Here is a 14,568-nt window from a genome sequence, read left to right on the forward strand (position 1 = left end):
TGTAAATAATTGGGTGTCATGAGCAATTGAAGTAATTTTGTGAACTGTCTGTCTTCAGTATGTGTTTATATTTGGGTACAGTGGTTATAATACAATATCTGTAATCCTGCAACCTGTGTTAACAATCTAGGGAGCAAGTAAAATCCAAGCATATGTTTATAAAATATATTCAAATTCTCAAAAAATGTCTGGTAGCAATGAAAAGTTTGCCTGGGGAATTGTTCACAGCTAGAGAAGAATAACTATTTAATTTGTTGTACAAACCCAACTGGTTCAATAATGTTCATCGGAGGTAAACAGTCTAACTTTTACTGTATAACCTATGTGTCGCTTCAATCCCAATCTGATGTAGTTGGATCTTAGCTGCTCCTTGAGACCTAGTAAGCCACCCAGTTTTATCAGACCATGACCAGTGGCTCAAGAAGAAGCCCCTCACTGTATCAAGACAACTAAAACAGCTTTGACAAGTCCATTCATGCCCCAAGAATGATTTTTAAAAGTCTGGTAATTCTACTTTTTTAACAAAACTGTGTCCATCCAAGAGACAAAAACACATTTGCTGTAGTATTTTAATTGTTCAAACCAACATTCTTCTCAACACTGTCAAACTCAAATTGTCTGGTCAATCATGTTTTTGGCATCTTGATACCAAGCAAATTGTCTACCAAGGTTGCCTACACTTCAAAAACAGAAACCTGCTTGAGCGGAAGCTGAGGGTAATTAATCTTTGTCAGTTGGTGACTTATTAGATGTCTTTAGTATTATAGACATGTAAATATACTTGGATGCTTATTTTTAAGTGCTGTGCTTTCCAGTTGAGTAGTTAAGGACAGTTAATCATTGTGCTACAACAGATTACTTTGGCAATGAATTCAGATTGGATTAAAATAGTTTTTTAAACAATTTTTACTTAGGCAGTCTTAACTGGTTAGGTTTGAAAATCCAAAAATGACAGTCCACGCTAGCTCATGCCCTTGCACCATATATTTCTGAGGTGCCCCCTCATTCTTTAAAATGCCAGTGAAGCAGTAGTCCTGCACTACCAGGAGTCAGCCTAGTGAACCTTTATTGTACTCCCTTCATAGCCAGAACATCCTTACTCCGGTAAGAAGACCAATAATACTCCAGGTGCAGTCTTACCAAAGCTCTATAAGATTGCAGCAAGATGTTCTTGCTCCTGTACTTGAAGCCTCTAGCTGTGAAGGTCAACATAGATTTTGCCTCCTTTATTATGTGTTGCACCTGCTGTCCAAGGATGCCCAAGTGTCATTGCACATCCTCCTTTCCCAATCTGTCACCATTCAGATAACCTGTTTTTGCTACCAAAGTAAATAATCTCACATTTATCTACATTATACTTCATTTGCCATGCTTTTGCCCACTTATTTAACTTGTCCAAATCACACTGAAACATCTCTGCGTTGTCCACAGCTAGCTCTCCACCTAGCTTTGTCTTTAGCAAATTTGGAGATACTACATTTAGTTCCCTCATCTAAATTGTTACCACTTTTGTAAATAATTGGGGTTCAGGCTCTGGTCCCAGCAGTACTCCACTGGTCACTGACTGTGTTGCTCAGAAAAAGATCAGTTTATTCCGCACCAATCCCAACCTCACCATAAAACCCGCGGACAAGGGAGGCGCAGTTGTAGTATGGCGCACTGACCTCGACATCGCCGAGGCCAGACGCCAACTCTCCGACACCACCTCCTACCGCCCCCTTGATCATGACCCCACACCCGAGCTCCAAACCATCATCTCCCAAACCATCCACAACCTCATCACGTCAGGTGGCCTCCAACCTCATCGTTCCCCAACCCCGCACCGCCCGCTTCTATCTCCTTCCCAAAATCCACAAATCTGACTGCCCTGGTCGACCCATTGTCTTTGCCTGCTCCTGCCCCACCGAACTTATCTCCAACTATCTGGACTCCATTTTCTCCCCCTTGGTCCAGGAACTCCCTACCTACGTCCGTGACACCACCCACGCCCTCCACCTCCTCCAGAACTTCCAATTCCCCGGTCCGCAACACCTCATCTTTACCATGGATGTCCAGTCCCTATACACCTGCATTCCCCATACAGATGGCCTAAAGGCCCTCCGCTTCTTCCTGTCCTGCAGGCCCAACCAGTCCCCCTCCACTGACACCCTCATCCGCTTAGCCGAACTCGTCCTCGCCCTCAACAACTTCTCTTTCAATTCCTCCCACTTCCTACAGACAACGGGGGTGGCCATGGGTACCCACATGGGCCCAAGCTATGCCTGCCTCTTTGTAGGTTACGTGGAACAATCCCTCTTCTGTACCTATACTGGCCCTAAACCCCACCTCTTCCTCCGTTACATTGATGGCTGTATCGGCACCGCCTCGTGCTCCCACGAGGATCTCGAACAGTTCATCCACTTCACCAACACCTTCCACCCCAACCTTAAGTTCACCTGGACCATCTCTAACACCTCTCTCACCTTCCTGGATCCCTCTGTCTCCATCTCGGGCAACCACCAAGAAACTGATATCCATTTCAAGCCCACCGACTCCCACAGCTACCTAGAATACACCTCCTCCCACCCACCTTCCTGCAAAAATGCCATCCCCTATTCTCAATTTCTTCGCCTCCGCCGCATCTGCTCCCAGGATGAGGCATTCCACTCCCATACATCTCAGATGTCCTCGTTTTTCAAGGACCGCAACTTCCCCCCTCTGTGGTCGAGAACGCCCTCCACCGTGTCTCCCGCATTTCCCGCAACTCATCCCTCGCACCCCATCCCCGCAATAACAACCAAAAAAGAATCCCCCTCATCCTCACGTACCACCCCACCGACCTCCGGATCCAACGCATCATCCTCTGACACTTCCGCCATCTGCAATCCGACCCCACCACCAAAGACATTTTTCCCTCCCCACCCTTATCTGCTTTCCAGAGGGACCACTCTCTCCATGACTCCCTTGTCCGCTCCACACTCCCCTCCAGCCCCACCACACCCGGCACTTTTCCCTGCAACCGCAGGAAGTGCTACACCTGCCCCCACACCACCTCCCTCACCCCCATCCCAGGCCTCAAGAAGACTTGCCACATCAAGCAGATGTTCACCTGCACATCTGCTAATGTGGTATACTGCATCCGCTGTACCCGTTGTGGCCTCCTCTACATCGGGGAAACCAAGCGGAGGCTTTGCAGAACACCTACGCTCAGTTCGCAATAAACAACTGCACCTCCCAGTCGTGAACCGTTTCAATTACCCCTCCCATTCCTCAGACGACATGTCCATCCTGGACCTCCTGCAGTGCCACAACGATGCCACCCGAAGGTTGCAGGAACAGCAACTCCTATTCCGCTTGGGAGCCCTGCAGCCCAATGGTATCAATGTGGATTTCACAAGCTTCAAAATCTCCCCTTCCCCTACCGCATCCCAAAACCAACCCAGCTCGTCCCCGCCTCCCTAACCTGTTCTTCCTCCCACCTATCACCTCCTCCGACCTCAAGCCACACCCCCATTTCCTACCTACTAACCTCATCCCGCCCCCTTGACCTGTCCGTCCTCCATGGACTGACCTATCTCCTCCCTACCTCCCCACCTACACTCTCCTTTACTGGCTCTATCCCCGCCTCTTTGACCTGTCCGTTTCCTCTCCACCTATCTTCTCCTCTATCCATCTTCTATCCGCCTCCCCCTCTCTCCCTATTTATTTCAGAACCCCCTTCCCATCCCCCATTTCCGATGAAGGGTCTAGGCCCGAAACGTCAGCCTTCCTGCTCCTCTGATGCTGCTTGGCCTGCTGTGTTCATCCAGCTCTACACCTTGTTATCTCAGTTTATTCCTACTTTGTTTCCTGTCTACCACCAATTCTCTATCCACGTCCCAAATCCATTCACTTTAATTTTTAGAAGGCTTTCATTAACATCCCACTTATTAGCATGTAAAATTAAAGTAAGCCGTGTTGACTGGCCCCCACCCCCACGCCCATCAACTCTTTTTATTCATTCGTGGGACAAAGGCATCACTGATTGGAGAGTAGTTTATTGCCTGTCCCTCATTGCCTTTGAGGATGGTAGTGAGCTGCCTTCTTGAACCGCTGCAGTCTATTCTGTAGAATGAATCGCAATGCTGTTAGGGAGGGTATTTCAGTATTTTGACCCAATAACAGTGAGAGAATGGCAATTATATTCCCAAATCCAAATGGTGAGTGGTTTGGAGGGGAACTTGTATGTGGTGGTGTTCCAATGCCCTTGCCCTTCTAGGCGGAAGTGGTTGTGGGTTTAGAAGCTGCTGTCTAAGGATGTTTTGGTGAATTTCTGCATTGCATCACGTAGTGTACACTGATGCCACTGAGCATTGGTGGTGGAGGGACTGGATGTTTGTGGAAGCTCTCTTACATTCTCGCAAGATTCCAGTAGAATTGTCAAGCATGATTTCCCTTTCGTAAATCTATGCTGACTTTGTCTGATCCTTTCACTTTTCCAAGTGCTGCGCAAAAATTTTTTTTATAATGGACCCTAGCATTTTTCCCACTACCTACATCAGGCCACATGGCCTATAATTCCCTGTTTTCTCTGTGCCTCCTTTTTCCAGATAGCAGGGTTACACAACTATCAGCCTTCAGTCCTATGAATTCCCCCAATGCCATTTCACTGTTAATATAATTTCCTTCAATTCCTCCCTCTCACTATGCCCTGTGTTTCCCAGCACTTTTGGGGTGTTGTTTGTATCCTCCATTCTGAAGACAGATCAAAGGATGTATTTAATTGGTCTGCCATCTCTTTGTACCTCATTATTACTTCCTCGTTTCTGACTGACAGAGACTTATACTTTCTCTTCACACACCTACTGAAGCTTTTATGATCAGTTTGTATGTTCCCTGCAAGTTTGCCCTCTCTTACCCTCTTAGTCAGTCCCTTTGTCCTCCTTTTGCTGAAATCCAAAATCCAGTCCTTGAATCTGTTTAAATTGCCAATTTGCATGCCCCTTCCTTGAATCTGAGGCTATCCCTACTTTCCCTTGTTAGCCATAGTTGGGCCACCTTTTCTGAACCAGTCAGGAATGAACAAATACTATAGTTAATAATTTAAAAAGAGAAAGCAAGTTGCGTAAAGAATTGGTCAGGTAGCACTAGAGTGAGAAATAGTAAGGAGCAAGGTGGGGTCAGATTAAGGGGAAATGCAATAAAGACTAATTTGTTTTGACTGTGCATTTACATGAATGCACAGAAGGTGATAAATGAGGTTAATGAGCTGCAGATGTGGACAGCGATGTAGAAATGCATAGTATGGTGACACAAGACTAGGCTAAAAAAAAATTAAATATTCTCGGATGTAAGGTGTAAAACATGGGCTATGAAATTAATGAGGGGTTACAGTATTAATTTTAAGGTTCACAGTAATGGAAAGATGGGGAATTCAGTTAGCTCAGTTGGCTGGACAGCTGGTTTGCAATGCAGAGTGATGCCAACAGTGTGAGTTCAATTCCTGCATTAATTGAGGTTATCATGAGGACTCTCCTTCTCAACCTTCCCCTCATCTGAGGCATGGTAGCCTTCAGGCTAAATCACCACCAGTTATTCCTCTCTCCATTGAGAACATTGGTAATTCTATAGCAACTTTACCTCCTTAGGAGAGAGAGAGAGAGGATGCCTTAAAGTCAAGGACAGAAACTATCTGGTTAAAGCTAAGAAATAATAGATGTACTAACACCCTTTTATTGTGTTCTCTTAGCCACCAGTTTGTAGGAAAATTAGAACATTGCAATTCTATTATTCTTATACCATTCTAATAAACTGTTAATGTGAAAGACAGAAGAAAGTCTTTGTAAAATGTTTATGAAAATATGCTGCATCAATATATTTCTAGCTGAACGAGAAAGCAGGCATTTCTGCACTTCAATTGTGAAGACATTACAGAGGAACAGAACAACAAATGAAAATATTTCTAGGGCTGAGAAACTTCAGTTACATGGATAGATTGAGGACGCTTGGGCTGTTCTCCATAGAAATGAGAAAGTTGTCAGGAGAATTGATAGATGTGGGAAGAAACTGCTATCCTTGGACTAAGGTTCACAAATCACAGATTTAAAGTGAGTAACACAAGCAAGTAGTTAGGAACTAGAATGCACTGAGAACATGATGGAGGTAGGTTCAATCGTAGCTTTGCAAAATAAGTGGAATAATTAATTGAGGGGAAAAGTTTCTGGCCACATGGAGCAGTTGGGGAATTAGGACTAGCTGAAATACTGTTTCAGAGAGCCAACATGGATTCAGTGTGCCAAACAGTTGCCTCCTGTGCTAAGCTTTTCATGATTCTTAGTTGCTGTGAAAGGGCTACATACAATCAAAAAATATTCCTTGAGAAACTGAACCTGCTTTCTTCAGTTTTTAAAAAAAAAATCTGTTATTGAATGTAATCAATCAAGCCAAGTAGTTTGTTCAGAGGTTTGCAGGGAATATAGGAACTGTTTGCAAATAGAACGTTGAGTTTACTTAAGTGCCACTAATGATTTGTGTTACAGTGTCAATTTTAGAACACAATCACAAAGCTCCTTTTATTAATTATTGGAGAAATTGATTCACTAATTGTAATAACATCAAGCACCATCATCCAGCCTACAATTATGTCTGCAAGATACTTTGCTGCTATAAATTTCTTGAAATAGTTAAGGAATTAAAAGTTAGACATTGGTATAAAATGGAGGATTAGAATATGAACAAGAAAATGACTGAAGTTAAAGAGAAAACATTTTGAATTGCACCAGTTGACAGTCAAGTTTAAAGAAAGACCATGTGATCTTGAAGTATGCTTTGAAATGGCAGTTAATCCCATGATCGATATGAATGGAGAAGGTGTTTGACCTATATTGGGTCATGGGCCTGATATTGTAAAAATGTGGAACATCACTAAGCAGCCATTTTGACCTCCATAATATGCTCTAGCTTTTACATTGAAACCCTCATCGAAACATTCATTCCTTTAGACTAGTTCATTTCAATGCAATTCTGGCCAGACAATCAACAGGCTATCTAGTGAAGACTTCATCATTCAGAAATGTTCTGCCTATTGGTCATGGCTGATAGAAGCAAGCCTCTGGAGGTTGGAAGGTTTACAATCGAGATGCTATATATGTAGCATCTCCACCGTTTCATCAATGTAAATACACCGTTGTCCATATTCAGCTATCAAATTAGAATTAAAAGGCACAACACTGAAAACATGAAGCAAAACCTAAAATGTTAAAGCAGTGCATTGAACAGAATCTGAAGAGGACACAAAATATTTTGAGTTGTCATCCTGTTTAAGAACTGAAGTGTTTCTGTACTCATGAAAGAAATACACAAACAAAAAAAGACAAGTTCAAGTTACATTAGTAAATGCATAGTTTACTTTGCTATCTTGATACAAGGAAATTTTTGCAAATTAGTATTCTACGTAGATTGTAGATTTGTGCTTGCTGCTAAATATAAATTTATATGAAATTAACTTTGTTTCCAGTTGAATAAGAAATTAAAAGGCAGTCATTGTAAAGCTTGTGCTGCTTTTGTTTTTATAGTATATGTTGTAGTGAAGGGATTGCTTGTGTAGTCCTTGAGTTTATCTTCAGCTGAAATACATTGACCTATAATTAAGCTGCTCATTTATTGTTGTCTTTGTCTTAGCAGTTGCTGCGACTGTGCCATCCAACTGGTTACTGCATCCAATCCACTTCTGCACTATTTGAATCAGTACCATGCGAAGGTTTGCATATTGTAAGGTGGTTTTAGCCACCTCATTGGTCTGGATGCTGCTGGATATGTTCCTACTACTTTACTTCAGTGAATGTAACAAGTGTGAAGAAAAGAAAGAACGAGGCCTACCTGCTCGTGAAGGTAAGGAAAATCCCAGATAAAAGTAAAATAGCCTTTTTTTTTAGCAAGTAATGCGATGAAACTCGGATTAAGTCAAGTCGAAATTGCATTCGTCTTGATTCCTAACAGTAGTATTGCTGACTATTACTCCAGAAAGTAATCTGAGACCATCATTTACCAAGAATTTGTTCATGTCATGGACCGGACCAGAACCCCCTCAAAATATTTTAAAAAGGGAGACTAGACCCTAACTTTTTTTCCTTTATTTTAAAGGCAAATATAAAGTGCTGTATTTCAGATGCAATTCAGCTGGTCAAACTACTGAACATTAAACAATACACAATTTCTTCAAACACTAATAGTTAAAATACAACAAAAGAAAGAAGAATTTAGAATAACAACTCTATTGGAAGTCTTGACAGAAAATAATTAATTTGTAACAGGTTAATGTATCTGTTTCATTATAGTAACATCCCACAAAGGCGCCTTTCAGCAAAAAAGCAAATTCAGAAATCAGATTTTGTCTCTTGTGCAATCCAACATCCTAGGAAGAGAAACTCTAGCTTTTGGCTGTAATCAAGAGAGGGAAAAATAGCTTCCATTTCAGGCCCACAACAGCAACTGCTGAAAGCTATCTAAAAATCCTTGATCTGTGAGAGCTTGATCATACTCACTCTGTCTGCTTCTATTGTTCCAACCTTTTTTCTAGAAAAATCCCCAAGGCGCCTCAAGTTTTTTATCTTCTCATAGTCTGCTTAGGTACCTGTCCCTCAATCTCTCCCTAAAAGAAACCAGGACAAAACACAAAATAAAAACCGAAAAGAACTCTGGCTGCTGTTAATCAGGAAGAAAAACAGAAGTTGCTGGAAAAGTTCAGGTGTGGTGGGCATCTGGTGAAGAAAAAAATCAGAGTTAACGTTTCGGGTCTCGTGACACTTCATCAGAACTGATGGCAGCTAGGAAAATATTGGTTTATATGCAGAAAATAGGGAGGGTGGTGGGGTAGGGAGTAAATGATAGGATAAAGGATAGAGCCCAAAGAGAGAGAAGAACAGTTGGATGGAGAAAGGAGTTGATAACAATCTGCATGGAGGGTGAATAGCTGTTAATGGGGACGTAGTGACTAATGATAGGTAGTGTGTTATGGCAGACTGATAGCAAGGCCTGGTTTGTGGGGTAGGGGGCTAGACTATGGGAGAGTTTAGGCCTTAAAATTATTGAACTCAATATTGAGTCCGGAGGGCTGCAAGGTCCTCAAGCGGAAAATGAAGCGGTGTTCTTCCAGCTTGCACTGAGCCTTCGAAATGTCCACCTTCTTCCTCAACCGAGGATTCCCCAACACTGTTGTCGACAGGGCCCTCAACCAGGTCGGACCCATCTCCCACCCTTCCAGCCTCACCCCCTGTCTTTCCTCCTGCAACAGCAATAGGGTTCCCCTTGTCCTTGCCTACCATCCCACCAGCATCCACATCAAGAAGATCATTAGTGTCCGACCCAAAACATTGATCCTCAGATGCTATCTGACCTGCTGTGCTTTTCCAGCTTCGCATTTTTTGACACTATCTACTTTTAGTCTTCAATACCTCGGAAGTATAATGGCGTTGGTTGCCCAGAGTTTTCCTGCATTTGGATTAAATATGTATTTGGCTCCCTGTACAAATGTTATGTCCTAGGCGGTTAATATGGTGAAGGAAATGTTAAATTGATATGGTTGTGGGTCTTTATTTCCCATTAATAAAGAAGTGACATTTTGATCCAATTAATGTAACGATATTCAAAAGAAAGGGAAACTAAGCTAACTTTTTTCCTGAGAACAGATTTTACCTGTATATTAGCTTTCATTCTTTTGACGAATGAAAAGCCATCTTTGTCAATTGAATTGAATTTTCTGATGGATGGAATTCTGAACTTTTGGATGGAATCTTGCTGAGCTATTCAGGAGTTTGTCTGCTCCTGACAAAGTGAGACCCCTTTTTGCCTCTTCCAAGGAAGGGCAGGTAAATCAGCTACAAATGATAATGATAAGTCCACCTGGGCCCCCTGCCCCCCCCACCCCTGGAATTGATGCCCTCAGTATATGTAGAACAGCTGGCCAGTCGGAGGTACTATATGCCCAGCAGCGCCACAGAGGCGGCCAGGGCTGCTGCCACAAGAACATCTTCAGACACACTCAGGATCACGGAGGATCCAAGGCAAGGTGGGAAGGTTAACCACAGACCCTTCCATGCAGAACATTGTTATGCCACCGCACTATCTAATTAAGTGCTTACTTAATGTTTTGCAGTTTACTGCTCATGTCCATCTGGAATCATTTTAAATGTATTTAAATGGTTGAAAAATAAACCAAACATTCTGACCCAAGGTATATAGGTGAGTAGCTAACTGAAGACCATAGTGCAGTGCATGGTAATAATAAAGAAAGTTAGGTTAATCTTGGGATGAACAGCCAAGATATATTTACAAGGCTACCTAGATTAGAAGTGGGGAAGATTAAGCACAGAAGTGCAGTTGATACTCTTGGAAAAGTTTAAGACAATGAATGGATATTTTAGGGAATAAGCAATTCTGAGTTACCAAAGAGAAATAGTTTGTGCAGCGCTTCTCCAGTACACTCGGACTGTGTAGCAATTCTCTGGAAGAAGGCACTGCTGCAAGTGGCTACCTGCACAGTCCATGCATCATTTTTTCAGTCTCATAAATGAAAACCATGGTTGTGGTGCTGCCTGCCCTCCAGAATTGATTCTGATTTTCCAGCACTGATATAGCAAAGAATTTCTCTTGTACTGCCTTTTGGAACAACTGAATGCATAGTAGAATACATCAATAAGTTTTCCATTCATATTTTGAGAACTTGGAATTTACGTCCTTTTTCCATTTGTAGTAATTTTGAAAAACTTTAAAGTCAATACTAGTCTTATGTTATGCTTAATATAATGCTTGCATGGTCCAGTAAGCTAATGTCTTTTAAAACATTTCATATTCCTTTCTCGATCATCAGGCTACTTTTGGCTGTTAATCAAAGGCAAATATTTTACCCGAGTAAGCTTTTATAGTCATATCTCTTCTCGGCTTTGTATTTTTTTTTAACAAGATGATAGGAGCATTTGCAGCCATTGTCTGTTCACTGAAAAAAAACTCATTGCCGTGGAGAATGCACTAGTTAATGTCCCTAACAATCACTTTGCTAACCAGTCAGCATTGTCCTCTCACTCAGCCTCAATGTTTTTCCTTTTACATTGGTATTTCTTACAAATTATACTGACGAGTGCAAGATGAAAAATCTTGACAGTTTTTACAGCAGTACTCCCGTTCTGTACCACTAAGCCTCTTTATAAAAATATAGAACATGCATTGCATAACAATGCAAACTTATCTTTGTGTAAACCAGTTCCGTTTCTTTCAATACAGCATGTAGCTCACTGAGGTGCCTCGTACACTGTCATTTGGAGTTTATTGATAATATTCATTTCATTGTCAAGCATACAGCACAAGGGGTTTTACATGGAAGGGTCTCAAACAGCAGCCTTTCCCCACTGAGCCTTTGTGGCAGCTGCTCCATGACTTAGTCTGTTCCTAAACACGTTGTCCTGGACTTCGCAATGTGTTCAGTCATAGACAGCTCTCATAATAGACTGTCAACAAGCAGTGCTTGATATTGATCTTGGAGTGATCCATGAAACGGTGTGCGTGAGAGTACTGTGTTGTGTTGCTTAATGTGTTGGTTGCAAATTTTAAGTATAATGAGTAGACATGTTTTAATTGTGAGAAGCTTGTATGTGCAAGAGGTATGAAGAATATATTCAAAAAAAAACTTGTAGCTTAACAGATGGAGAGCTGCCAGCTCTCTATTTCAATGCCTCCGATCCTAAATTACAAAGGCCTGAAGCAGATGAAAGGACACGTCAAGAATGTGGTACAAGATCTAAAGTGCTCTTAACACGTTGTATGCAACACATAAATCTTTTTATTGATCATAAGACTCTCGTGAGTGGAGTGATTGTAGCAACCTGATTCCCCGATTTGTGCTAGCTGATCATGGAGACCGTTGCCGGTCTCTGGCTGACAGCTCTCAAGTTGTTAAGAGTCCTAAATCGCAGAAGGGCCTGATGCTGACAAGTTGGACTTTTTGATTCAAGGGGGCCTTCCCCAATAGAAGTGACATCAGTTTGCCAACTCATTCAGCCAGCGGGCAAGACACCATCACTAATATCTGCTCCATAGGAAGATGATGATTCTAATCCTATGTAGCATCTTTTTTAATGTTTTCATGAGAACTAATGGTTGATTTGCAAAACTCATTTGCCAACCTGTGGTTGGGGGATGTGTGATCAAAGATGAATAAAACAGCAGCAAAGTTAACAGAATCAAGTAAGCTGTGAATAGGTTAAAGTTAAAGGAAACAGATGTCCCCAAGATCTAAAATTTAAGAGCAGCAAAAACAAATTGCTGAAAAAACTCGCAGGTTTGGCGGCATCTATGGAGAGAAAACAGAGTTAACGTTTCAGGTTCAGTGACCTTCAGAACAAATGATAGCTAGGAAAAAGTTGTTTCTTATGCAGAAGATAGGTATAAAGAATAAACGTTAGGTGGAGATAGAATCCAAAGAGAGAGAAGAACAGTTGGACACACAAGGGAGTGGATAACGATCAGCTACTAATTGTTCATTAATAACTATTCATTCTCCAGACTAACGATGGGCAGTGTGTAATAACAGACCATGTGATAACAAGGCCTGGTGTGTGGGGGTTGGGGTAAGGACATGGAAAAAGATGCCTCCAGCCCTAAAATTGTTGAACTCAATATTGAGTCCAGAAGGCTGTAGAATTTCCAAGCAAAAAATGAGGTGCTGTTTTTCCAGCTTGCACTGAGCTTCATTGGAGCACTGCAGCAAGCCTGAGGCAGAGATGTTGGCCAGGGAACATGGTATGTTGAAGTGGCAGACAACTGGAAGTTCGAGTTTCTTTTTATTTGCAGACAGAGCGTAGGTGTTCTGCAAAGTGGTCAGCCAGTTTATGCTTCGTTTCCCCAATGTAGATAAGACCATGATGTGAGCAGCGAATACAGTAGACCAGATTGCATGAAGCGCAGGTAAAGCGCGGCCTCTCCTGGAAAGTGTGTTTGGGCCCTTGGATACTAAGGAGGGAAGACGCAAATGGCAGGTGTTGCAGTTGCAGAGGAAGGTGCCGTAGGGCTGTCGAGGGATGGGGGTGGGTGGGATTTGTTGGAAGTGAAGGAGGAGTGGAGCAAGGTGTCTCGGAGGGAATGGTCCTTGCAGAACCTGACGGGAGGGGAGGAGAGGAGAATATGTCTAGTAGCTGGCATCCTGTTGGAGGTGACGGAAATGGCAGCTAATGATCCTCTGGATGTGGATGGTAGGTGAGAACAAAGGGGACCCTGTTGCTGTTGTGGGACGGAAGATAGGGGCGAGGGCTGAAGTGCAGGAGATGGGTCAGATTCAACTAAAGGTCCCATCAACTGTGGTGCTCAGGAATCCTCGGTTGAGGAAGAAGGTGGACATTTTGGAGGCCCCCTTGTTGAAATTGGCACCATCATAACAGATGTGATGAAGACTGAGGAACTGGGAGAATGGAATAGTCTTTACGGGAAGCGGCTGTGAGGATGTATAGTCGAGGTGTGGGTGTCAGTTGGTTTGTATTCGATATTGGTGGCCAGCCTATCCCCAGAAGATGTCAAGGAGGGGAAGGGACGAGTCAGAGATGGACCAGGTGAAGGTGAAAGTGGGGTGGGAATTGGAAGTGAAATTGATAAACTGGTTCAATTCTGGACGAGAGACGGAAGTAGTACTAGTGATACCATTGATATACTGGAGAAAGAGTTGTAGATGGATTAAGTGAATAATTAGTAAATCAGATTGGAAGTCTCTACATATGTAGGAGCAGCAAGAAATGAGATTATGCAAGAATGGCCAACATGCTGCAGATGTAGCAATCCTTAAGATATTGCACACAACCCTGTTTTGTAGTTTGGCTTATTAATTATTTGTGAATTGATCAACTTCCTTTAGTTTCGAATCCTTTATTGACATCTTGGTAGTCATCAATTCAAGACAATGGGATAAAGATTGTAATATACTAGGTGTGCTGCTTAGCTGTCATTTTTGTAAGAATTTTCTTTGCTTGCTATACGAAAGCTGACATTTCAACTTTGAACTTTCCACCACAGGAAAATTCTGTTGACAAGTATTTTTCAATCTGATGGTCAAGTTCGTAGAAGTTGTCCAAAGATTGTTTGTTTATTTTGTATATTTAAAATGTGTAGTTTCTGATTTTGAAACTCATTTCTTAAAAGGTTGAATGATAAATCCATGGTTTCTGTAAAATTTTAAATGTTTTCCTTTACTCATTAACAGGTGGTGGATATCATTGACTAGGGCAACATTTATTTCCCATCCCTAACTGTCATTTCAAAGTTGTTGAGCCACCTTCATAAATTGCAGCAGTCCATGAGACAGTACTAATAGGAAGGGAATTCCGGTATTTTAGCCTAGTGATAATGACGGAGTAGAGGTAATTCCAAGTCTGGATGATTTTGTGGCTGGAGGGGAACTTGCAGGTGGTGTTCTCTTGCTCGGCTGTCCTTGTCCTTCCTGGTGGTACACGTCACTAGTTTGGAAGATGATGTTGAAAGAGTCATATTGTTGCTGCAGTGAATCTTGTCGGGAGTACAAAATTTTGTACAAAGCTACTGCTGTGTGATCATGAAGGGAGTGAAGATGATGGA

The 14,568-nt window shown here is 42.3% G+C and overlaps 1 protein-coding gene across 2 annotated transcripts in view; it reads left to right on the forward strand.

Moving 5' to 3' along the window:
• Nucleotides 1-14,568, forward strand: part of galnt1 (UDP-N-acetyl-alpha-D-galactosamine:polypeptide N-acetylgalactosaminyltransferase 1) — a 121,868-nt gene that overhangs the window by 42,529 nt on the left and 64,771 nt on the right. The window contains exon 2 of one of the 2 annotated variants that reach the window (XM_048614242.1): nt 7,639-7,848. In XM_048614242.1, the coding sequence (XP_048470199.1) occupies nt 7,710-7,848 (139 nt within the window). In that variant the 5' untranslated portion in view covers nt 7,639-7,709. The remainder of the gene's footprint in view (nt 1-7,638; nt 7,849-14,568) is intronic. The other variant, XM_020533400.2, reaches the window with a different exon arrangement.

Source organism: Rhincodon typus, chromosome 2 (genome assembly GCF_021869965.1).
Source record: "Rhincodon typus isolate 14 chromosome 2, sRhiTyp1.1, whole genome shotgun sequence".
Taxonomy (NCBI): domain Eukaryota; kingdom Metazoa; phylum Chordata; class Chondrichthyes; order Orectolobiformes; family Rhincodontidae; genus Rhincodon; species Rhincodon typus.